The following is a 23,665-nucleotide window of genomic DNA, read 5'->3' on the forward strand; positions in this document are numbered from 1 at the left end:
TCACTTAGATCCAACAGGCAAATTATGATCTGATGGTCTTAGAAACTTGTATCCGAATGCATTATGTTTTACACCAACCCATGAGTTATGTTGTTTGGGTGATCCGTTCGGGTGCTGTTGCCGCAGAGCAAGTAGGAGATCCACAAAAAGGTTTTAGCAAAATACACAATTAAAAAAGTACATATACAGTATATATATATACTTTCAGTGACCAGTATGAGAGAGTGTGAGAGCTGTACTACTAAATTGAACACACCTGCTCCCTATGCACACCTGAGACCTAGTAACACTAACAAATCACATGACATTTTGGAGGGAAAATGACAAGCAGTGCTCAATTTGGACATTTAGGGGTGTAGTCTCTTAGGGGTGTACTCACTTTTGTTGCCGGTGGTTTAGACATTAATGGCTGTATATTGAGTTATTTTGAGGGAAGAATAAATTTACACTGTTATATAAGCTGCAAACAGACTACTTTTCATTGTGTCAAAGTGTCATTTTGTCAGTGTTGTCCCATGAAAAGATATACTTAAATATCTGCAGAAATGTGAGGGGTGTACTCACTTTTGTGATACACTGTATATATATACTGTATATATATATATATATACACCAATCAGCCGTAACATTAAAACCACCTTCTTGTTTCTACACACACTGTCCATTTTAGCGGCTTCACTTACCATATAGGAGCACTTTGTAGTTCTACAATTACTGACTGTAGTACATCTGTTTCTCTGCATGCTTTGTTAGCCCCATTTTATGCTGTTCTTCAATGGACAGGACCACCACAGAGCAGGTATTATTTGGGTGGTGGATGATTCTCAACACTGCAGTGACACTGACATGGTGATGGTGTGTTAGTGTGTGTTGTGCTGGTATGAGTGGATAAGACACAGCAATGCTGATGGAGTTTTTAAACACCTCACTGTCCCTGCTGGACTGAGAATAGTCCACCAACCAAAAATATATCCAGCCAACAGCGCCCCATAGGCATCGTCCTGTGACCACTGATGAAGGTCTAGAAGATGAATAACTCAAACAGCAGCAATAGATGAGCGATCGTCTCTGACTTAACATCTACAAGGTGGACCAACTAGGTAGGACTGTCTAATAGAGTGGACAGTGAGTGGACACAGTATTTAAAAACTCCAGCAGCGCTGCTGTGTCTGATTCACTTATACAGGCACAATACACACTAACACACCACCACCATGTCATTGTCACTGCAATGCTGAGAATTATCCACTACCTAAATAATACCTGCTCTGTGGTGGTCCTGTGTGGGTCCTGACCATTGAAGAACAGGGTAAAAGGAGGCTAAAAAAGCATGCAGAGAAACATATGGACTACAGTCAGTAATTGTAGAACTACAAAGTGCTTCTATATGGTAAGTGGAGCTGATAAAATGGACAGTGTATGTAGAAACAAGGAGGTGGTTTTAATGTTATGGCTGATCAGTGTATATTATACAATCAAGTGGTCATGTGACAGCAGGACAATGTGTATAATTATACATACACAGGTCTGGAGCTCAAGTTACTGTTAACTTTAAACATCAGAATGGGAAAAATGTGGCCTAAAGACATCCTTACACAGCTTTTTGTTGGCTTAAAGTCTAAAATATGGATTTTCTTTTTACCCAATAGATTTTTCTATCACATAACAGAAATCAACCCTAAAAAACTCGATACATCTAGCTGCCACTCGATTTCAAACGGAAGCTTAAAAATGGTTATTGGGTGAGCAACGTGCTCAGAGCAAAGTGCTTAGACAAAAGTGGGCTGACTTTCAGGAAAAGTAGGGTGAATTATGCTGTCTTGGACTCTCAGTCATGAACGGCTCAGGTATTATTAGGTCTAGAACTTGCAGTCTAGCCCTAATTGTTATTTTCCGCTTGAATTAGTGAACAGTGATAGAATGACAGGAAAAGTTATGTTTAGTAATGTAAATGACTGAAACTTAAAAGAAGAAAACCTGACTGCCAGGGAAGGTGGTGGAAGTGTTGGGAGAGAAATAGCATAAAAGGCAGAAAGGACGAGCAAAAAAGCATACGGTTGGAAGAAAAGGGGGGTGAAGGTTACAGAGAAACCCCCTAAGGAGGAGGGAGGGTTAAAAAGATTTTTATGAAAAAATAATAAAGTAGCAGTGTAAGGCTGCAAACAATATGGATAAAAATAGAAAACAGAGGTTAAATACAAAGAGGTAGAAATAGAGACAGGAGTATAGAAAACAAAATGGAATAGGCAGTTATAGTCTCAATCAATCCCCTCCTTCCTTCTCCCAGCACTCTATGGCATAGCAAGAGCCACGACCATGTTTTATTTATGGGAGAGATTCCGGCTGCACATGTACCCACTCCATAATTCATAGAGCCAAGCATTAGGGCCTGCCTGCAGAGAGATAGTGAATGTTTGTGTGTGCTTATGTACTAGCAAGGGTGAGCAGGAGAGTGTGGCCTAGCTTCAGTGCTAACGAAGGCTAGATAAAGAGAATACACTGATCAGCCATAACATTAAAACCACCTCCTTGTTTCTACACTTACTGTCCATTTTATCGACTCCACTTACCATATAAAAGCACTTTGTAGCTCTACAATTACTGACTGTACTCCATCTGTTTCTCTGCATGCTTTGTTAGCCCCCTTTCATGCTGTTCTTCAATGGTCAGAACTCTCAAAGTACCACTACAGAGCAGGTAGTATTTAGGTCGTGGATCATTCTCAGCACTGCAGTGACACTGACATGGTGGTGATGTGTTAGTGTGTGTTGTGCTGGTATGAGTGGATCAGACACAGCAATGCTGATGGAGTTTTAAACACCTCCCTGTCACTGCTGGACTGAGAATAGTCCACCAACCAAAAATATCCAGCCAACAGCGCCCAGTGGGCAGCGTCCTGTGACCACTGATGAAGGTCTTGAAGATGACCAACTCAAACAGCAGCAATAGATAAAATGGACAGTGAGTGTAGAAACAATGAGGTGGTTTTAATGTTATGGCTGATCAGTGTAAGTTTTAGTACTAGTATCAGTCTCAGAACAGCCTTTTCAATCTAACCTCTATTTGCATACAGAATAGAAATAAATATAATAACGTTTTTATTTCTGTAAATTAACACACTTCAGAAAGGTACAACATGACTCAATAAATGCATTATTTTCTTTAAATATTCATTTGACACTTTTACGCAGCTCATTTTTAACTTTATTTTAATTTTATTTAATAGGACAAACAGATGGCACATGTTGAAATGACCTGATCAGACAGTAAGAGCTCTCCACTCACTACTAAAATGGTACATGTTACACTAATAGGACTTGAGGCACCAACCATCCTCCACTCAAAGTACCACACGAGTGAGAAATGAGCACAGATATACAGTATCATCAAACAGAAATTCAGATCATAAAAGGAAAAACACTTTTCTTGTAATCTCCCAATCTAGTCGTATCCAGGAAGACAGTGGTAGCCTAGTGGGTAGGGCTTTGGCCTATCAACTGACAGGTTGAGCATTCGAAACCCAGCTCTGCCATGCAGACATTGTTGGGCCCATGCACCAGGGGCGCTGTACAATGTCTGACCCTGCGCTCTGACCCCAGAATGCGAAGAAAGAATTTCGTTGTACTGTACATCTGTATATATGACAAATAAAGGCATTCTATTCTATTTTACTCATTACCCAGCTGTACCTTTCCTCTTTTGCTGCAGACCCCTACTTTGACTGTGGAAGGCTATACCTTACACACGCCCCCTGCAATACAGAGCATGTGCAGATGCCAACCGATTATTTTCACCCTACCAGAGATGGATTCACAGAAAGCAGTTTTGCCCTTGACGAGTCATACATTGCTCTCCATTACTCAACATCTCTGTGCAGGTACTTTCCACCAGAGGCTGCAACTGTAGCAATTGCTATTGTAGTCCATCCCTCCTGACAGCTGGTCGACAGCACAACTGTTAACCGCTGTGTCAGCAGAGCGCTGAATTCCTGTATTGAGCTTCATTATACTACATACAATTACTTAATACTCCAACATTCTATTATTAATGTATCACATGACAGAGGTATGTTCACGAATGACCATTACAAAACCGAGAGCATTAAAGTAATGTTAACCTCCCCCTCCCCACCCCACCCCCACCCCCCTGAATTTGCTGTCTTTCTCAAGATTTTAGGATGACTGTAGGAATGTGGAAATTCTGTGCCCATTTGGTCAAAAGATCATTTGTGAGGTCAGGCAACGTTTCAATGTTTTAAAAGGTCTGTATCAATGTTACAGTTAATCCCAACAATTAAAAATGTTCACAAAGATTATAGTCAGGGCTTTATGCAGGTCACTGTCAAAAATGTCCTTGTCAAACCACGTCTTTTAGAACCTGAAACATGAAAGAGCTCTCCAAAGTGTTGCCATAAAGTTGGAAAGTTTTCAAATGTTTAATTTACTGTATATACCTTTAAGCAATGGGTTTGGCTGAAACCCCTAAACTCAATAACCAGGCTGTATGTCCCCCTTCATTTAGCCAAAAATTTCAGTGTGTAGGTATGCCCAAGTTCCTAATTAAATGTAGTGTTCCAGGCCCCAGCCCCAGCAGATACCACTACTCAACTCTTTTCTGTTTTAGATTTTCTTTATCTTGCTTTTAAACACTCAGTGCTGTTGAACCTTTGGATAAGCTGTGCACTTTATTACCACTGAGGATTAAAAAATACTGAGAACTACAAAACTGCAATGGTTTTTCCCCAGACTCACTAATTTTGATACATCCAGACATTTAAAAGAACAGAACCTGGCTTAATGAGCTCATTTTCAATATGATGTTATGCCGCCTAGCTTTCATTGTACTCAAAAAGAATGTGTAGGTATGTTCTAATGGGAAAGCAGAAGTAATTAAATTGTACAATATCAAAGTAGCGTCCCAGATTTGCCTGTTTTACCCTCAGCAGCAGGCTAACTCTAGGGACTGGCATGCTTATTTCTGTCACTTTTTCCTTTTCTCCTGGTTTCCCTTTCCTAGGGAAAATGAAACAAGAAATGAAAAGGTAGGGCATGAGCTTGGGAGCTGATTGTTGCAGTGTGGGTACAGTCTGTCTTATCTTGACTCAAACAATCATTGCTCCACCTCAAATCAGTGCAGGTGCTGGAATCAACTTTTTCAGCTGGGAGGCATTTCATCTCATAAGATGAATCAGGAGCATTTCTGGAATTTGGTACGACAGCAACTCTATGTCTTCTAGGCATGGCTGGATAAAAAGAAGTCCAGTCTACACCGCAGTGCTTATTTCCATTGCAGAGACGGTTTCATTGACTGTTGCTTTTCAGATGCACTTGGCCTCCATGTCATAGAGCTGAAGCAGGTCAGTCATTATGGCCTCGATCTGACTTTTTGTTAGGTCCTCACACAAAACCTGTAAAGATACGCCATTAAGCATGTATGCCTACATCATTGGGGCTTTTGTACTATTTAAAATGTTTTTATCAATTTATTTCCTAATATTCTAATTTTGTCTGGTCTGTTTAATTGGTAGTATTCATCTGTTATAAAAGATTTTAAAAAGTATACATTCTCTTTATTATACTACTGATATTAACACTAATATAACTGGCTAATTTCATAATTTACTGCAAAAGTAGTAGTGAGTGTGTGGGGGAGTGGAAATTGCAGGTGTAATAGTAACTCGATTGACTAACCTGCCACCACTCCTTTTCTCCTGAGGGAACCTGAACTCCGTAAGTGTGCAGTGCAAGATACAGCACGGTAAGGGCAAGGTGCTGAGGCTGATGGTGCACACACACTGGTCCGTGGTAACTGTCTTTGAGCAGAGCCCAGGCTGTTTCAGCAATAGGGGTCCGAGACCAGGCATGTCTGTTCAGCAAACTCCGCACAGACAGCAGGTAGTGCAGCAGGTACTAGCAGCACAGACAGGTAAGAGAAGCACTTAATTGAGAAACTAAAAAATGCACAGCCTTCAAGCTGCCTAAAGAGGTAGAAACTTTGATGACTATATCCTTTACTGGAAGTGAAGACACCAAAGTGTGAATTACCGTATGTGGATGCTCAAATGACACATGGAAGTTCAGTTGTCTGAGAATAAGAAGTTCACACTGCACTATGCTGTCTCGTAGCTCCCAAAACTTCTCATCCAGCTCCAGTGGATCACAACCAGGCTGGAAATACCTAAAACACACAGCAGCATGACTTGATGCAAACACCACATCACATAAAATGTAGCATAACTGGTCAAAACATATATATATACGTACCTGTGACAGACATTAATAATGTCCCTTGTTCTAAGATGCTGCTCCTCCACTTTGCCTGCAAGGTAGATGCATGACATGGCTACTAAATATGGCTCGTAGACTTCTAAGCTTGCTGACTGGAAAAACTTGTGGTAAAGAGAACATGCTGTGGCCACAGGAACAGACCGCATACCCAACTTCACTCCTGCAAAATACAGCATTAGTATTATTAGAACATGCAATGCATACATAATCATCTCTCTGTACAACCATGCAGTGTAGTGGAGAGAACAGCTGGGTCATCTGGCAAGATTTTACAATAATTCACAGAAATAGTCACAATATACGTATGTATTAGACCAGTTCATTTAGCTGTGACTGGGTCACAGTGCTCCATGTATCAGTTTCAATAAACGCTGCCATTAAGCTCCCACTTTATGAGTTTAAAGTTGTAATTAGGTGTGTTCTGAAAGTTTTAGTTAAAAATAATCTGGACGCCCAGAGAAAGCTTCTCTTTTGCTGACTTTTATGTTTTAATGTTTATTTTATAAACTTTCATTCTATTTTTGTTTACTGGACACATAAAATCCCACAGGACAAAAAAGTTTTCTCTATCACTATTCATTCAGAAAAGTGTTGCTCATATAATGAACAACAAAAGCATTCTATATATTACAGTTTCTTCTCTTTAATACATATTTAATAATTTAATACAATAAATATTAAAACTAATTCATCTGACTGGCTAAAATGAAAATGGACCAACTAATTATTTTGGCTCCAGTGGTTATGAACTAGAGCAGCAAATCGTTTCTCCTCTCAGTTGCTCGGTACAATTTGCAAATGTTAGTTCTATTCAAGAATAGGTTTTTCAGGTCTTGTAATCAAGAGTTGTTGGTTGTTCCAATAACAAAGTTGTACCCCGAAATGGGGTGTGGGTGTTGATCTTTTTCATTTTGCATCAAGCATCGTGAAACTTCTGTTTAAAAAGACCTATATGAATTAAGATTACTAGCTTACCATGATATATACTGTTTCAGTATTTTTATTTGTTTTTATGAATAAATAAAATAATTCTGCACCACAGTGCTTAACATAATCATTAACCAAGCAGTCTGTTCTGGTGTAGACTTTAGGAGGTCCTAAACATGCATTATATGACAGGTCTACTCAGTTTAAATATTATGATATAGTTTAAATATTATGACCTATATTATTATACTACACACAGACATTACTCTGAACCATGCAATATTTTGGCATTGCTGTACAGGTCTTTTTATTTTTAACTGTCACAGAATGACAGAACAATGTAAAAGGGGGATTCTTATACCAGCATCGATGATGAAGCGACAGACTCTAAAGTGTGTTTTAGTCTCAGTACTGGACTCTCCTGCAGCTGCTGGGTTCTCTTCGTCTCTGTACCACCTTTCAGAGACCTGTCCTGATCTCAGAGCTTGCATGACTACTTATATCCACTGGTTTTACACACAATTAGTCTAATCAAAATGATTTAAATTCGAACGCGCTTGACTGAGAACACAGTTAGCTGTGTGAGCATTTAGCTAGCCGCTAGCACAGACTCTGAAGAAAGCTAATGTCAATAAGCTAGCTCAGTTAGCATGTATACTTTTAGAACGCTCATAACAATTTTAAATGTAACATTTAACACTATTTGATACTAAATAACTGCTGCTAAAACTATACCAGCAACAACATTTTGTTTCATAATATTAATAAAAACATGAAGCGTCTGAAGATGTACACTGCTCTTGTTCGCCTTATAAAATATAGGACAAAAACAATGTGTATAGCGACGCCTGGTGTACGGAGAGTGAAGTTAAACGTTTATTTTGTCTTATTTATGACCATGATTCTAAAGTTTATTTTTACATATAACATGTTGGTAAGATGTTTACTGTCCCTTCAGCTTTAAAATAATTAAAATAATTAAGCACATTAATTAATAGAAAAAGGACCATGAGTTGGTACAGTCTGTGTTGTTCTAGTTGCTAAGAGACCTGCTGTCGACCATCACAACACAGAAACATGTCGTCAAGTTTTTCCGCGAATCAGGCAACTTACTTTTAATTTCATTATAATTTTTATAATACATTTTAAATATTATTTAACTTAACAAAGTGTACATTTGTTTTCCCGTGTTTGTTTGACAGTATGACAGCGCGTTTAAGTCGAATAAACTGCAGAACTGGACACAACCAAAGTCCTTCAAAGAGGTAATTGACAAATGTAGTGTTATAGCTTCAAGTTATGATGTTTAGTACAAGTAAACATTTTTAACTATTAGATTATAATTGAATGTTATATTATATTTACAGTTATCGTATTCAACTATATATTATAATATAATGCATACACACACACACATACGTATATATACTGTATATATACGTATATATATATATATATATATATATATATATATATATATGTCACTAAATTATTATTTAATGAGTGCTGCCAATCATTCAAGAAAAATTTTAAGTTTATTGAGTTTAATATTGAGGGTTTTTTTTACTTTTGTCTATTGCCAAAGGTGCCTTTGTAGACCTTGCATTTGTGCCAGGAACTGAATAAAGGCAAAGTGTTTAAAATTTTAATTTAATAGAAAGTAAGAGTGCATTTACATTTGCAAATAACAATATTCTACAGTGGTTGTTTTTTATTTAATACAAGATGTAATTTGGCTGCACAAAGTTTTGTATATTTGTTTTGTATAATTTTGATATAGTTTTATTATTTGCCAAATTATAACCCGTATTTGTTCCATATTTGTTTTAGAGACCGTCTGTGACACAAGGTCACACCACATTTATAGCTACAGATCAAGGACACCTGCTTTCTGATGTGAAGGTTTGAGTTAACTATAAATCTAATGCACTTTCTACTGACTTTAAAAAGAGGAAAATGCTGACAATAACTCCACAGACAACCTCTCACAATTATACATCATTTTCAGAGGTCATTTATATCAACGAAATATGACAATGTTTATGTGAGCTGTGCATCTCTGCTTAGCTGAGTCTGGTTGATGTGACTGCTCTTCTTTTAAATAGTTTCTATGCTGACAATGAAACCAGCCATGCAACATAACCACAAGAACAACTGTTTACAAACCAACACTAAAAGCTATACCTTTAGCACCGTATTTAATAACAAACAATGCACTTTTAATAAGTGGAGGATCTTGCCAGAAATAGATTCTGGCACACCCCATGCTTAAGCATTATTATTACTTAAATATAATTGAATTCAAACTTTTACAGACCTTAACGGTCTTCTTTCTTTTTTATATTTTGCTAGCGTGGAAGTGCGTGGTCATCATTTAAGGGAACCTGGGACTTACCAAAGCGCATTCCTCCAGTCAATATAAATCCTACAGCACGCTCACAGGAGGGCCAGGAGCGCCTCAGAGCTTGGTCACAGCGCCTGCTCTCTTCAGCTACTGGCATGCCTAGTGAATGCTATGGAGACAACAGAGCCAACAGAACTCCTCATGAAGAGGTTAATATCATAGACCATTTTTATTCTTTACAGTTTTAATTGATCTCTTAAAATCCATCAAGGATTATCATCAGGTAAATGTGTTATTAAAAGTAATTGAAGTTATCAGTTGTTATTTCAGAACACAAACGACAATCAGCTGCATGAGGAAGTTTCTGCTCCAGATGGGCTAGTACCTGAAATGGAAAGACCTGTGTCTCAAGAAAGTCAAGCTTCCTCTAGACCTGCAACTCAACAAAGTCAAGTTCATTCTAGACCTGCATCTCAAGGACGTCCAGTTGAGTCGAGACCTGCATCTCAACATTGCCAAGCTAATTCCAGACCTGCATCTCAAGGACGTCCAGTTGAGTCTAGACCTGCATCTCAACAAAGCCAAGCTCATTCCAGACCTGCATCCCAAGGACGTCCAGTTGAGTCGAGACCTGCATCTCAACATTGCCAAGCTAATTCCAGACCTGCATCTCAAGGACGTCCAGTTGAGTCTAGACCTGCATCTCAACAAAGCCAAGCTCATTCCAGACCTGCATCCCAAGGACGTCAAGTTGAGTCGAGACCTGCATCTCAGCAAAGCCGAGCTCACTCTAGACCAACCTCCCAGAAATCCCAGGCAAAATCAGAGCCAACCACCCAGCCAAACCATGTTGAGCCTCGTTCAGCCTCTAAGCAAAGCCAGGCTTAGTACAGACCACCAACCAAGGCCAGACAAACTTTAAAAAGTCCATCTACAGATTAAGAACTAAAAAAAGTGTGTCTTTGAGTCAGTATGCAGTTTATATAATAATATATTATATATTAAGCTACCTGGCTTTCTGATAGTGTTCCATAAATCAAAGAGACGTTTTAACTTGTACCCTCAAAATTTATAATCATTATATCTAGGTCAATAAAACTAATAAGTACCACTGCAAATGGTCTCTTTTTGCTTTCCAGACTTCATTCTATTAAATACAATGAACAATGAACCAACGTTCTCCTGTAAGGCTTAAAGAAGATTGTAGAATATAAAGCAATACACATAGGATCTCTCCTGATCCTCCAAACTTCCCCCACAAATTTTAGTACAGTGTAGGTCAAGCTGTGTTTATCGAATTATGTAGTGTTGCTTTATACAAACCATCTTCATGAGTTTTGGATCATCATTCTGCTGAAAGATTCAACCAGCACTTGGTTTTAGCTTATTGGCACACAAAGCCAGATTTTCACTTACAGTATACATGATATTTCAGTAAGTCCATAATGAGGTTTTCCAGGGCACTTGCCCCAAAACATAGAAAATCCTCCACCAAACTTAGCAGTGCAGGTAGCGTTCTTTTTTGCCCATCCATTCTTCCTTAAATCCACCTTGAGCTTGTTGCCAAAAAGCTTTATTTTTTGTCTGACCAGTAAATCCTGTTCAAATTAAAGTTTTATTAGCATCTACCAACCTCCAGACATTTATCTTTGTGGTTTGATGTCTGATTGTCAATTTGGAGACATTTTCTCCTGTAATTTTTGCCATTCTTACCGTCCTCCTCACTGCACAAGAGCAAAATACATATGCATCCTTTTCAACTTAGCATCATGACAAATTAGCATTATTTACACTTAAATGTTTCCTCAACAGTGGATATGGATTATGGTTCTATCAGACCAGAATCCAACTGAGAACCTTCAAGTAGCCTCCAAGTAACACAGTGTCACCGATGCCCTGATCCAGGAGAACCTACAGGACACCATCTGCCATCTCATCAGGAACATCAGGAGCATGCTCAGTCATTGTTGGGAGTGCATTCAGGCACATGGCGGCCATACACACTACTGAGTCACATTGAGTTGCCATGATGAAATTGGATCAGGCTGTGATTCCAATTTTTCACTTTAATTTTCTGTGTGAGTTTGAATCCAGGTCTCAGTGGGTTATTAATTTTGGTTTCCACTGACTGTTGTTACATCATTTTGTACATTTTGCACAGTATAATTTCTATACCAGTTTCTTTGATTGAAGGTTAGCTTTTATATATTTTAGTTTGACATTGTGCTAATTAATCACAAAAACATTTTTCATATCCAATTTCCTCCATTTCTCAAATAGAGCCAATCATATTTAAGTTGACAAGTTCAGATTTCGATCAAACGCAATACTATCCAACGAGCTTAGATTATACAAAAACTACAAAGCCCCAGGCTGTCCTTTCAACATCCTTTATTCATCTGCTGAATGGAAATGTATTACAGAAAGCATTAGTATGCATGTAGTCCCTCAGGAACAGAGCATCACCTGGTTTCACTAGTCATTTGTGAATGATTGTTAGTGGCCAGAAGCATAAGTCATTTGCGACGTTACCAGCAGCCACAGTAACTCTTAAGAACTGTAAGATGCTGAGAGTCCGAGTGAGTCAGCAAAATGAAGACTCAAGGATCTGTAATAAAACAACAGTTTAATCCAGAAGTCACTATGACATGTATAAATTAGTGACGCATGAGAGTGTTTGATCCATGATCACCTGATTTCTACACCACAGCAGCAGCCAGTTTTAGATATAATCTGTGAAAACTGTCAGATGATTTTCTGTGTCTAAAGGGTCAATGTGAATAAACATTTGAAAGCCATTATTTAAGTGAAGTTTGTGAAACAACCTATGTAGTTGTAAATAAAAAAGGAAAATGTGTAATACATAATACATAATCTACATTTCTGCAATAATTTAAATCTTTTTAAAAATAACAAAACTGCATGAACTAAAGAAACAAAACTCTGCTAAAACCTTATGCAAACTGTGAAGTCTGGTGAAGGGAACATTACTGGGACATCACCTGAAGCTTAACAGAAGTTAAATAATGACAATGACCCAAAACCCAGAATAAATCATAATTAAAAAGGAAAGAAAGAATTGTATTTTTGGAACAGCCAGCTTACAGTCCTGACCTGATAATCTTCTTCATGCAATCAATCTTACATTGATCTGATATCAAAAGTCTAATAATAAATGCTAAAGTGTTTAATACGAACATGAACAATCCAAGTGTCTGTTTAGCAAAGTTGGTCTAACATTTTGATTCAGAAGAAACTTAATTAACATTAATAATGCAAAAACCCCAGACATTCGAAAGGGCTCACAAACTGTTCTCTAAAGAATCTAACAGTTTATCACATATAATTTAAGTTCATACAGTACACATGGTTTAATAAAATAACAAACCTCTCTAACTTACAAAATAAATATTACATCTCTAAACAACTCAGATCAAGTCAAAAGTGGAGTTAGTTATTAAACTATGAAACTACACCTAGATATTCAAGTATATTCTCACCATTACTAAACATCTCATATAAAACTACTGTATTAAATAAATATATTAGTATCTTGCAAATATATTTTAAGGATATATAAGGAGGTTCCTGTGACACATACTTGTAAGCTGATGTACGAACCCCAGTTTCAAAAAAGCTGGGACATAAACACAGCAATTATTTGCAAACCCATGGTGAGCTGTATTTAACTGAAACCATTCAACATGTTCCAAAGTTGTGACAGGGTATCTTTACTACTACGTTACACCATCTTTCCTTTTATTGACGTTCTGTTATCGTTTAGGAACTTAGAACACAAATTGCTGTATTTGTGTTTTGTTTTTTTTCAATTTCTGCAGGTTTTTTTAATGCAGTGCTGTCTGAAGAATTGAAGATCAACAGCATTTAATATTGGTTCTTGACCTAAAATTGTTGGACTATTAGGTCACATACTAGGTCTATGTTTTGAGGTACCTCTACCTATCTTGGCTCGTGAACCACTCATAAACTGAACTATGATATTTATCATTCTTACATTTGTTGCAGGCCACAATTTAGGAATTAGCATAAACGTACAAAAATAAATAAAACTAACAAGGTAAAACATGATATTACTTTTCTTTGTGTTGTTTGCAATACCTGCAAAGAATAGTTTAAAAATCAGTGCTTTCTGTCCCAACCTTTTTGGAACCGGGAACATGTTATATGATACTATATTGTTTGAATAGACTATACCAGTACATATATATCAGGTAAAAGTAATCATAATGTATGATTATCTATTGTGTTTACTGCAAAGGCATCATACAAACATTCAAGCAAGATAAATTTGTTTTATGCTAAAGCTTGGAAAACCCTGGTCAAATTCCAGTTTTATTGATTTTGTAAGTGAACAATGTAATTTATTATATTTATTTCTTATTTATTTTTTGATAAAAAACAATATTATATATTGTTAATACAATATTATACAATATATATAAACAATATATATAAACAATATATATATATATATTAATCTAATATTATATATTCATTTTTGCTTAATTTAAAACCTTAAAATATGAAAATTATTTTTCTCATTATATTAAATGCAGTAAATAAACAGACATGCACTTAAATGTACAGGTGAATTCCATTTTTAATGTCTCTATAAGTTAAAACAAAACATGGAATTTGACCAAAAGTTCTCCCAACTTTTCCGTAAACACTGTATATGCAGGTCTTTACAACTGATTTAAGTATAACATTATTCATATTCTTTCACAGGGATAGAAAAACCTAAACTGTCATTAAAATAAAATACCAAAATCCATGCAAATTCCAAAATAATCATTCAGTAATTTTACTGTAAGTAAACTAATTTTGTAAGTAAACAACAAAAAATAAAAATGGAAAATCATTCAGTACCCTAAAGAATCCAAAACACCATCTATTAACAGCAATACACATGACATGGCCAAAAGCATGTGGACACAAATTGAGGACACTCATTGATAGCAGATGTGTAAAATCAATTATACCTTCATTTAATCTTTACAGACAAACAATGGCAGTGGAATAGGTTGTAGAGTTTAGAGACTTCAAAATTGCACCGTTATAGAATGACACCATTACAACAACTTTATTATATAATATCTGCTATGCTAGAGCTGCTCCAAAACTTCAAAGAGAAACACTTCTGCCACAACGAAACAGAGCTTCTGAGTGGTGTAGTAGGTAGTGTGTAGCTTTACCACTTGGTTGTCTGGCAGACAAACCTTTGGCAAGTGCCAAAACACTTTTTACCAGCCCAAGTCTTGATACATGACAAATAAAGGTCTGTGCCACATTTTCAGTGAGATTGAAGTTCTAGACAATGTAGGATTTCCAATTATGTGGCAACAGTTTGAGTAAGACCCTTTCCTGTTATAGCATGACAATGCCTCCATAAAGTTAATCATGAAATGGCTTGTATTTGGCACTAGAGAGCCTTTAAGAGCTCTAACATCAACATCAAAGACTATGTCTATTTACCACCTTGCAAATAGTGGAACGCATTTAGCATTTTGGTTTTACATTTAGTATCGGACTAAAACATGCTGTGCCAAAAAGCAACATTGATATCAGACTCTACAATGAGTCTCAGTTTAACAGGGGCTGCACAGACCCCATGCTGCTATACTAATGATTAATAAAGCTTAGATAATATAAGATAAGATAATCCTTTATTAGTCCATTGTGGGACTAATAAAGGATTATCTTATCTTATCTTATCTTATATCACTTCATACTACAGGAGCTAGATTTTCTGCTGCTTGCAGTATGTTCTACTTAATAAGTATAACTGCTGCACTACATTGGACCAACCAGTGTAATTCAGATGCTTTTAATGTGTCTTTTATATTTGTATACATTTAAGACTTTTATATCTCATACTATACTTAAATCTGGTAGGCAATGTTCATAGTGTCTTGAGCTACTCAAGTTCTGTCCATCTGTCTGTCCATACACTGGAAAACTATGCCACATTTATTTATATTATATGGCATGTAATAACATGTAAACATACACATATGGATGTAGTGATTGGGTGACCACATACTTTTGACCACATACTGTTGCATTTGTGTTTAGCAAACCTAATTCTTAATCTGTATGTACTATAACTTGCAAATGTCTACTGTTTAAAAGTCTTCATTCATTATATGCAAAGACTATTTAGCATAATAGTAAACAGTAGCAATTCTAGACTATTCTAATCTGTCTAACTATGAAATAAAATGATTTTTAGAATGATAAGATGGACAGTTAAAAAGGTTGTACAATGATTTGTCAGATATCTAGCTTATCCCAATGATTGTCTAAACAAAAATAAAACCAACTTAGACACCAGACAATAACATTTTTCCTATTCATAGTAATTCAAACAGCCTGATGGAAAACTTTATCATTAGTGTTATGTCAGGCCTGTTGCAATTATGAAATTGCCTTTCACAGTTGGATTTTTGCGTAGGACCATCGTAGGACGATCCATCTGTTGGTAATGTCCTGGTACCAGGTACAAGACTTCTTCAGATGTCTTGTGGAGTCCATGCCTTATTAAATCAGAGCTGCTGTTAGGTAGATGGTCCTAATGTTTTGGCTCATCTTTGCATTTTTAAGTTCTTCAAAAAGTTTTCGCACTTTTTAAACTTTATTTATTAAATATTAAAAAAATAAATTTTATCACTTTTCTACATAATCATCTTACGATGCATTTTTACCAGCGTCATACCAACTTTTTAATGCCATCAGCAAAAAATGTGTTTGGTTGAGCACGTAGCCACTGATGAACCGCTGCTTTCACATCATCATCACATGAAAATGTTCTTTCTCTTAAAGCTTCTTTGAGCATACAAAAAGGTGGAAATCAGATGGCACTAAATCCAGACTATAAGCTCTATCTCAGTCTCTCAGACACGACCAATTACTATTCCTCCCACCTGCACCGTTTCCAACCAAAATATAAAAGTGCGGAAACCTTTTGAAGATCCCTCATATAATGTCGAAAGACATTGTGTGTAAATCTAAAATGGATAAATACACTAAAATTTTATCAAATAAAAGGGGTTAAACCCTTGTTTTGATCACTGTGATTGGCCAATTATATAATAATTGTAACAGGCCTGTGTTAGATCAGATTTCAATACTAAAAAGACAAAAAAACTGTGCAAATATGATAAGTCACTCATTTTCAGAAAACGAACAATAGACCACAGTGATAACAGTCTGCCGAAGCACTAGATCACAAAGCTGCATGGGCTGATATAAGATTTAGAACTGATGTAGTGAGACGCTGATAGAAACCGGTTCTAAAGGCACAAAGAGACAAAACCCAGATGTTAGGGTGAAGATTAGCAGTAGACTGGCTCGGTAAGCACCCAGGACTAGCTTTGATGCTAATGTCTCTACAGCATAACCACACAATACAGTATTTAGCTCAGAATCACACCTTGATGAATTCCGTGGCGAGGAGATCCTACAGTAGGTGTAACATCATGCTAGTATTAGAGACATTCAAAACAATGTTCAGTGGAATGACTTACCAGCCAGCTAACCTCAGTGCAAAGCTTCATGATATATCTATTAAAAATAAATCCAACTCGCACCCTCCAAATCCATGTGTATGGCAGTGACCACATGCACCAAGTTATCAAACAGGTGCCTGTTTCCCAGCAGCTCTTGGAACGTCTGAACTTCTATTGGCTGCAGACAAGTGTCCTTGCTCTAATTTGGTAGCTTGCGTAGAGGCCAGTGCTACCAGTCCATTCACATTCCCCCTGTCTTCAGGTTTGGTTCTAGTTTGAGAGGCATTTTTAGGGGGCTCCAATTTTTTGGGAGGAGGGCGAAGGTTTTGCCCGATGTTGACACTCAGGTTGGTGTAGAGCGGCTCCATCTCTTTGGACAGTAGTTCATATGTTAGTGAGTTGACTCCGTCTGATCTCCAGTTTAACCTGGTACGCTTTAACAAATCGAACCTGTGAGTTACCCAGAAAAAGAGATGAGTGTATGTTGAACTGCTAATACTAAGTTACTGTAGATGAAAACAGTCAAGTTGGATTCTTAAAACATAAAACCATCTTATCTTCTCAGTGTTGGTCAGAATTGGATATGCATGTCACACAAGCTGTTAAAACCTTACACTTACCTGCTACCTTCACTTTTTTATTATTATTATTTTGTTTATGCATTTTCTCACCTTTTCCTCCCTTTTAGCGCATCCAATTGCCCAACTGCGTCATGCTTCCTCTCCACCAATAGAGAGTTTCCTCTCTCTAGCCAAGCTGATCTAATTAGTTATGAAATTAACATGCATACAGGACATTGCAGGACAATTTGTCCAGGAGCAGGGTTAGATACTGCTGCTTTAAAATACATAACTGGTTAAAAACATGATGTTTAATTACCTTCTGGGGTTCTGCTCATTACCCTGGTCTCCTTTATGTTTAATCATCTTATAATGTCCAACAACCACAGGAGGGCGGACTATCTTCATCCCAGAGAGACGAACCCTGGCAACAGATCAGGTATAAAACTTATTAAAGTAAAGAAACCAAATCAGAGAAGCAAGCATACTATTTAGGCATGTGAATTAAATGATAATGATGAAAATGAAATGGGGAAAGTCCATTAAGTTCTTTATCTGAGGCAGAAAACTGCACCTTGAGACAGTATTTAAAAATACACATGGATTGTCATTAGCAAGAATTAACAATGGCACTAAAACTACTCAGATTTACTTACTAAAACTATAAGGATTTACTACCATTCAGGTTTTGACTGGAAGCCACTTTGAGTTCTATAAAACCAGGCACTTCAGAGGCTCACTTTTTATATTCTCAAATTTTCCAAACATTTTAATAAGGGTACACATGCCAGCCAATCAGAAGTAAAGTCAAGTCTCTATTTTCTATTTTCAAGTCTCTATTATTCTACACTGCTCGAAATAATTAAGGGGACACTTAAATCACACATTGGATCTCGAGGAACGAAAGATTAAGTTGAAAATCTTTACTGACATAAATTGTGTAATTTGTTGAGTACTAAATGACCTAACAACAGTCAATAATAACCTACTGGCGACTGGGCATGCTCCTAATGAGACGGTGGATGGTGTCCTGGAGGATCTCCTCCTAGACCTGGATCAGGGCATCACTGAGCTCCTGGAGAGTCTGTGACTCTGCTAGATGGTGTCAGATGCACTGGTCCATAATGTTCCGGATGTTCTCAGTTGGATTCAGGTCTGGGGAATGTGAGGGCCAGTCAATGGCATCAGTGCCTTTGTCATCCAGAAATTCCCTACACACTCTGGCCACATGAAGCTAGGCATTGTCCTGCACCAGGAGGATCCAGGGCCCGCTGCACCAGTGTATGGTCTGAAAATTGCTGTTCATCCTGGTACCTTACAGTGGTCAGGGTACCGCTGGCTATCAAAGGAGGTTTGATAACCATCACTGACCCACCGCCAAACCGGTTTTGCTGGATGATGCTGCAGGCTGCATAACGGTCACCAATGCATCTACAGACTCTTTCACGTCTGTCACTGTAGGATAAAGAGAGAGTAACTGTCTGTAGCCACTAGGTGCAAAACTATTCTTTTTGGGGAGTTGTCTTGCTGTTGTCTCACCTGTGCACCTGTTGTCACTTTTATTTGCAACAAAGCAGGTGACGTTTATGCAGATTCATATCTCTTAAGTTTAACTGAGTTAGTTTCATACTGTAATAATTGTTCCCTTCATTTTTGAGCAGTGTATATGTGACTGTGCTACAAAGCTTCAACTTCAGTTTAAACCCTTTTTTTCTTACTTTCAGCAGTCTATGCAATTAATCCATGTCAACAATCAGAAAAATCCCATCTGCCTATTTTGTTCCCCAAATTTTATACCAAACCAAAGTTGAAGCCTTGAAGGTCAGGGCAGGTGATCCTTGTGTACTTACTGACCCTTCCAGTGGCTATGCAGGAGAGATCATGGAGATGTGAGCAGATGCAGTGGTAACGAGCGTGGTGATGAGAGGGGCAATGAGAGTGAAATGAAGAGTGAGAGAGAGTAAAGTAAAATACAGCCAACACACAACATGCAAAACATTCACGTCACATGACACATTACGCATATGGTTTCTGTAATCATGTTTACGAGACTTACCGGGCAGCAATATCATCATCCTCTCCTCCCCAGCCCCAGTACTGGTTCGGAAAGCCATTCATCTTGAGGTACTGTCCTGGAGTGACGGCCGACACTCCTCCAAAGTACTGCGGGTATGGCAGTCTACAGAGCAAATTAGTGAGATAAAATACGGCTGTGCTATTGATATCTGTCAGACAAACAGCACTACAGTACAGCATTAACCTTTCCAAATGGTGCTGCTACCTGTATCTAAACTTGTCCATGGCCACAGAGAGGTGTGTGGGGTACTGCGGGTGGCATGTGTAGGTGTTGTGGTCATTTTCTGGCAGCAGGTCCACATCATGAAGAAAGATGCAACCCCAGTCCTTCTCCTTCAGAGCCTCCTTTACTCCCACGTTTAGTAGCTTTGCTCGGTTGAATGTCGAGTTCCCTGACTAACCACAGAGACACATGCTGTGAGGATACCATCAGATTGTACTGTGATTTTGCCAAATTACCATCAGGTACTTAGATATATGAGACCTGATGTACGACGTAGATGCCATAGTGGATCTGCTGTCTCTGCAGGAAGGGGTGCAGATGGTAGAGGAGCGTTCGCAGGTGGCTCATTCTGTTCCGGTAGGGGACCACAATGGCTGTGTGGTGTCTTGGCTCACAGTCAGGCGGGCGGTAATGCCCCCCTGGAGACACCAGAGGGTTCTTCTCTTTTATCTCCTCCAGTAAGGGGGGTGAGGACAGGCGCACAGATAAGGGACCCACTAACACACAGTGACAAAAAGTAAGGCATCCATTTACGCTTTGATGAAATAAACGGCCTGATCAAGTACTTAACAGACACAATTGGCAGTGCCGGAGAACGTGCCTCCTATACATGCTCCTTCTAACATGGTATGGCTGCCTGTAAGAATGTAAGTTTCCACTGAACACCTTTGGTATGAATATGAATATTGGTTATGAGCTAGGGTTTTTCATTCAACACCAGTGCAAGACTGAATGGGCACAAATTCTCACAGACACACAAAATCTCATGGAAAGCCTAAACTGATGAGTGTAGACTGTAACTGCTGTCAATACAGACTTTAAATCAATGTTTTTGGGATAAGACAGCTAACAAGTGTTCACATACTTTTGGCCATATAGTGTACACCCACATTTGTGGTTAGTAAAAACATAAACTACTTCTTAATTGGGTATCATAAAACATTTTGAAGGCTGCATCTTACCAAGGAGTGGTGAGGGCAGCGGGCAGTCCTTGAGCTTCTGTTCAGCCCCACTGGGGGCAGGTTGAGGGGGCTGTAAGACACTGAGCTGGGTGAGGTTGGTGTAAACATCGTGTGGGCGGGAGTAGTCGAATTCCGGTTCTGAGGAGTGCACCAGCACTGAGACAAGGCCACGGAATCCTCCCAAAGAAAAATACAGCACAAACGCAAACTGGAAGCCCACCAGAAGAGCCAGAGTACAGGGGGAGTCCAAAGCTCGGCCACAGCACAGCATCACGACACCAAGCACAATGAAGGAGTGTCGAGGCACCAAGGGAAATTAGACGAAACACAGGTGCGGAGACGGAGAAAGGCCAGAAGAATCATGAGCAAACGAGGGGTGAAGGACGTGTTACACACAAATCAGACTGAGAAGTTGGAATCAAAGGGCAGTCTAGATCTAGATTTTATCTAGATCATTAAGGGGGGAGTATAAGGGTGGCTCAGCCATGTCTCTAAGAAACTGGTCTCTGCAAAAAAAGAGAACACCATATATTAATGACAGACAAAATCTAAATCTAGTGTAATAACAATAAAATAATATAAACCAGCTCATATTTGTAATGTAAAAGAACCTTTTTAAAGGTATAGTTAGCTTTTTTGTACAGTTAGCTAGATGTTTTTAAGAACAGCTGAGGTCAAAAGTTTACAGATTACAGTGTACACCATTACCTGTGTTTCTGAAGCTAATTCGTGGCAGTCCTGTTTTGTTGTTTTTGAACTGTAAATGATTAATATGTGTAAAATAAATACATTAAATGTACAATAATTAGGCAGAATGTGCTGGCCTGTTATCACTTGGATTAACATAAGATGTTCCTGCATCTGTTTGTTTGCTTCGAGTATGTTCTCTTCTTTTAGCGCATGAGCACAACATAGTCTTAATAGTGTTAATTTGGCAACAACCACTTACATTGTGAATCCACCCCAGATGATCATTGCCTGGCAGATAAAAAATTGTACGTATTACCAAAATTGAGATTTTGCCACCAGAAAATGTTCCAATCATGGCACTTTTTGTGGTTAATCCATTTTCTTGCAATGCCAGATAGAATACAAATTCAACTGCTTCATCTGAGAATGTCATAATTGATTTGACAGCTACACAAGTATACTACAATGCTACTTGCAACCAGGAATGATACAAAGAAGTTTAAATATAATAATGGTAATTTAATTATTGGGTATGTGAAGCTAATTCAAATACTTGCCCTGATTCCTATGTTCCTGGTTGTAGGACAACCTACTTTCCAGTACCAACAATGACACAGAATCCTATGAATGTGTAATAATGTACATGTTTCATGTAGGCCTATTTATTTATTACTTATTATTTTGTATACATTAAAAATACAATACACTCATGATTAAAGCATTTTATAGGAGTAGTAATATCTGCAGAACACTTTTGTCATCCTATACAGATGATACGCCCAAGAATATAAAATATTATATACATGGAGTGGTGTATATAACTATAGTTAATTCCACAGTACCTGTGCTGTCAGCCACACTAATCAGAGTGAGTGGTCACCATCCTCTTCATCTGGTATACAAGAGAACATTCTGCACCCTGCACAAACTATTCCATTTACTACTCAGCCACCTGTTTCTTTTACAAGCTTTAAAAACAAGGCAATTAAATACTTCATTTTTAATAGCAAATCCACTGATAACATTTACAACCACCACCGCATCACAATAATAATAATACTAACAATACTACTAATTATAATACTACTACTAATAAAAAAGAATAGGTAGTGGAAGTAGTGCTAATATGACACATTTCTGTAAATCTCTGCTTTAAAATCTAATCTAACACACACACACAAACATTCTATTACAATTACAGTGTTATCCTTGAACTCACCTCGCTTTAATGCAGCGGTTAAATCCAGCTCGATGCTCCAGCAGCGGCCTTTATTGCAGCACCGCAGGATCCGATTTCATTCGCTTCTGCAAATCGATCCGTTGTGTCAAAACAGAGAGAAACACAGACATTCGAATACAAAGCGCTGGGTTTCTTATTCAACCAGAGACTGAAATGCTTAAAAGCATCATCTGCAGCCCGGTATATAGTAATGCAGGCTGACGGCCATGTTAAACTGACGCGTTTACATTCATTTATTCAGAGAGCAGCAGAGCCGCCGCTGCCAGTGTGCGACACATCCGAGCCGACAACAGCTCCACAGAAAGAACACCATCAAAACACACCTCAGTGCAGGTTTTACTAAAGTACTGTAGTGTGTTTGTGTTGTATTTGCATTATACACCTGCATTAAACATTGCAGCGATCACCATTTAATGAACCTCCATTATTTACTATAGGGATGTGCAATGAATATACAGTCACGGTATCTACTGCAACGTTTATTTCCATTACTGTTGTGTTCGCCGACGAGTCGAATCTTTGAGTCGGCTCTTCAAAAGTGAACGCTAGGAGCCGACTCGCGGTGACGTGAGTTAAGCTACTGGCTTTTGTTTTAGAAATGGAATATACTGTACATTAAAAAGAAAATATGTGGAAAAAAAACTTCCTTTTAATTATTAATTTTAGACACTTCGGCTAGTGGTTGATTTGTGTATTTTTAACATGTTGGCCTTTAATAATTCGTTGCCAGTGTTGCTTTGAAAACTTACTGAAGCGTTTATTATCACAAATGCTGCCTCTCTTGTATATATGTTACACTAAACTATTAAAAAGAAATTAAAAAACAT

General features: G+C 38.0%; 3 protein-coding genes and 1 long non-coding RNA gene across 7 annotated transcripts; 1 reads left to right on the plus strand and 3 right to left on the minus strand.

The window, feature by feature from the left end:
* Window positions 1-4,080: 4,080 nt before the first annotated feature.
* Window positions 4,081-7,876, minus strand: ccnq (cyclin Q). Its single transcript, XM_063015430.1, has 5 exons — window positions 7,576-7,876; window positions 6,264-6,447; window positions 6,045-6,177; window positions 5,691-5,909; window positions 4,081-5,407 (listed from the first exon to the last, which is right to left on the minus strand). The coding sequence occupies exons 1-5, from the start codon at window positions 7,703-7,705 to the stop codon at window positions 5,318-5,320; spliced, it is 756 nt and encodes a 251-aa protein (XP_062871500.1). The 5' UTR covers window positions 7,706-7,876; the 3' UTR covers window positions 4,081-5,317.
* Window positions 7,877-8,244: 368 nt separating this feature from the next.
* On the plus strand, window positions 8,245-10,676 carry cfap126 (cilia and flagella associated protein 126). Its single transcript, XM_063015613.1, has 5 exons — window positions 8,245-8,318; window positions 8,417-8,479; window positions 9,045-9,116; window positions 9,567-9,767; window positions 9,889-10,676. The coding sequence occupies exons 1-5, from the start codon at window positions 8,292-8,294 to the stop codon at window positions 10,444-10,446; spliced, it is 921 nt and encodes a 306-aa protein (XP_062871683.1). The 5' UTR covers window positions 8,245-8,291; the 3' UTR covers window positions 10,447-10,676.
* A 1,256-nt stretch (window positions 10,677-11,932) lies between these two features.
* On the minus strand, window positions 11,933-13,980 carry LOC134333188 (uncharacterized). The gene is made up of 2 exons (XR_010015356.1): window positions 12,251-13,980; window positions 11,933-12,166 (listed from the first exon to the last, which is right to left on the minus strand). It is a non-coding gene; the product is annotated as an uncharacterized LOC134333188 (long non-coding RNA).
* A 105-nt stretch (window positions 13,981-14,085) lies between these two features.
* Window positions 14,086-22,975, minus strand: b4galt3 (UDP-Gal:betaGlcNAc beta 1,4- galactosyltransferase, polypeptide 3). 4 transcript variants are annotated; one of them, XM_063015048.1, is made up of 10 exons: window positions 22,818-22,975; window positions 22,441-22,517; window positions 20,909-21,414; window positions 20,208-20,443; window positions 19,929-20,119; window positions 19,704-19,826; window positions 19,498-19,512; window positions 17,967-18,071; window positions 17,759-17,848; window positions 14,086-17,537 (listed from the first exon to the last, which is right to left on the minus strand). In XM_063015048.1, exons 3-10 carry the CDS (start codon window positions 21,177-21,179, stop codon window positions 17,213-17,215), a joined length of 1,356 nt encoding a protein of 451 aa, XP_062871118.1. In that variant the 5' UTR covers window positions 21,180-21,414; window positions 22,441-22,517; window positions 22,818-22,975; the 3' UTR covers window positions 14,086-17,212. The 4 variants fall into 4 exon arrangements, with proteins under 4 accessions (XP_062871118.1, XP_062871119.1, XP_062871120.1 ...); XM_063015049.1 differs by lacking the exon at window positions 19,498-19,512; XM_063015050.1 differs by lacking the exon at window positions 17,759-17,848.
* Between the last annotated feature and the right edge of the window lie 690 nt (window positions 22,976-23,665).

Source organism: Trichomycterus rosablanca, chromosome 19, assembly GCF_030014385.1.
Source record: "Trichomycterus rosablanca isolate fTriRos1 chromosome 19, fTriRos1.hap1, whole genome shotgun sequence".
NCBI lineage: Eukaryota > Metazoa > Chordata > Actinopteri > Siluriformes > Trichomycteridae > Trichomycterus > Trichomycterus rosablanca.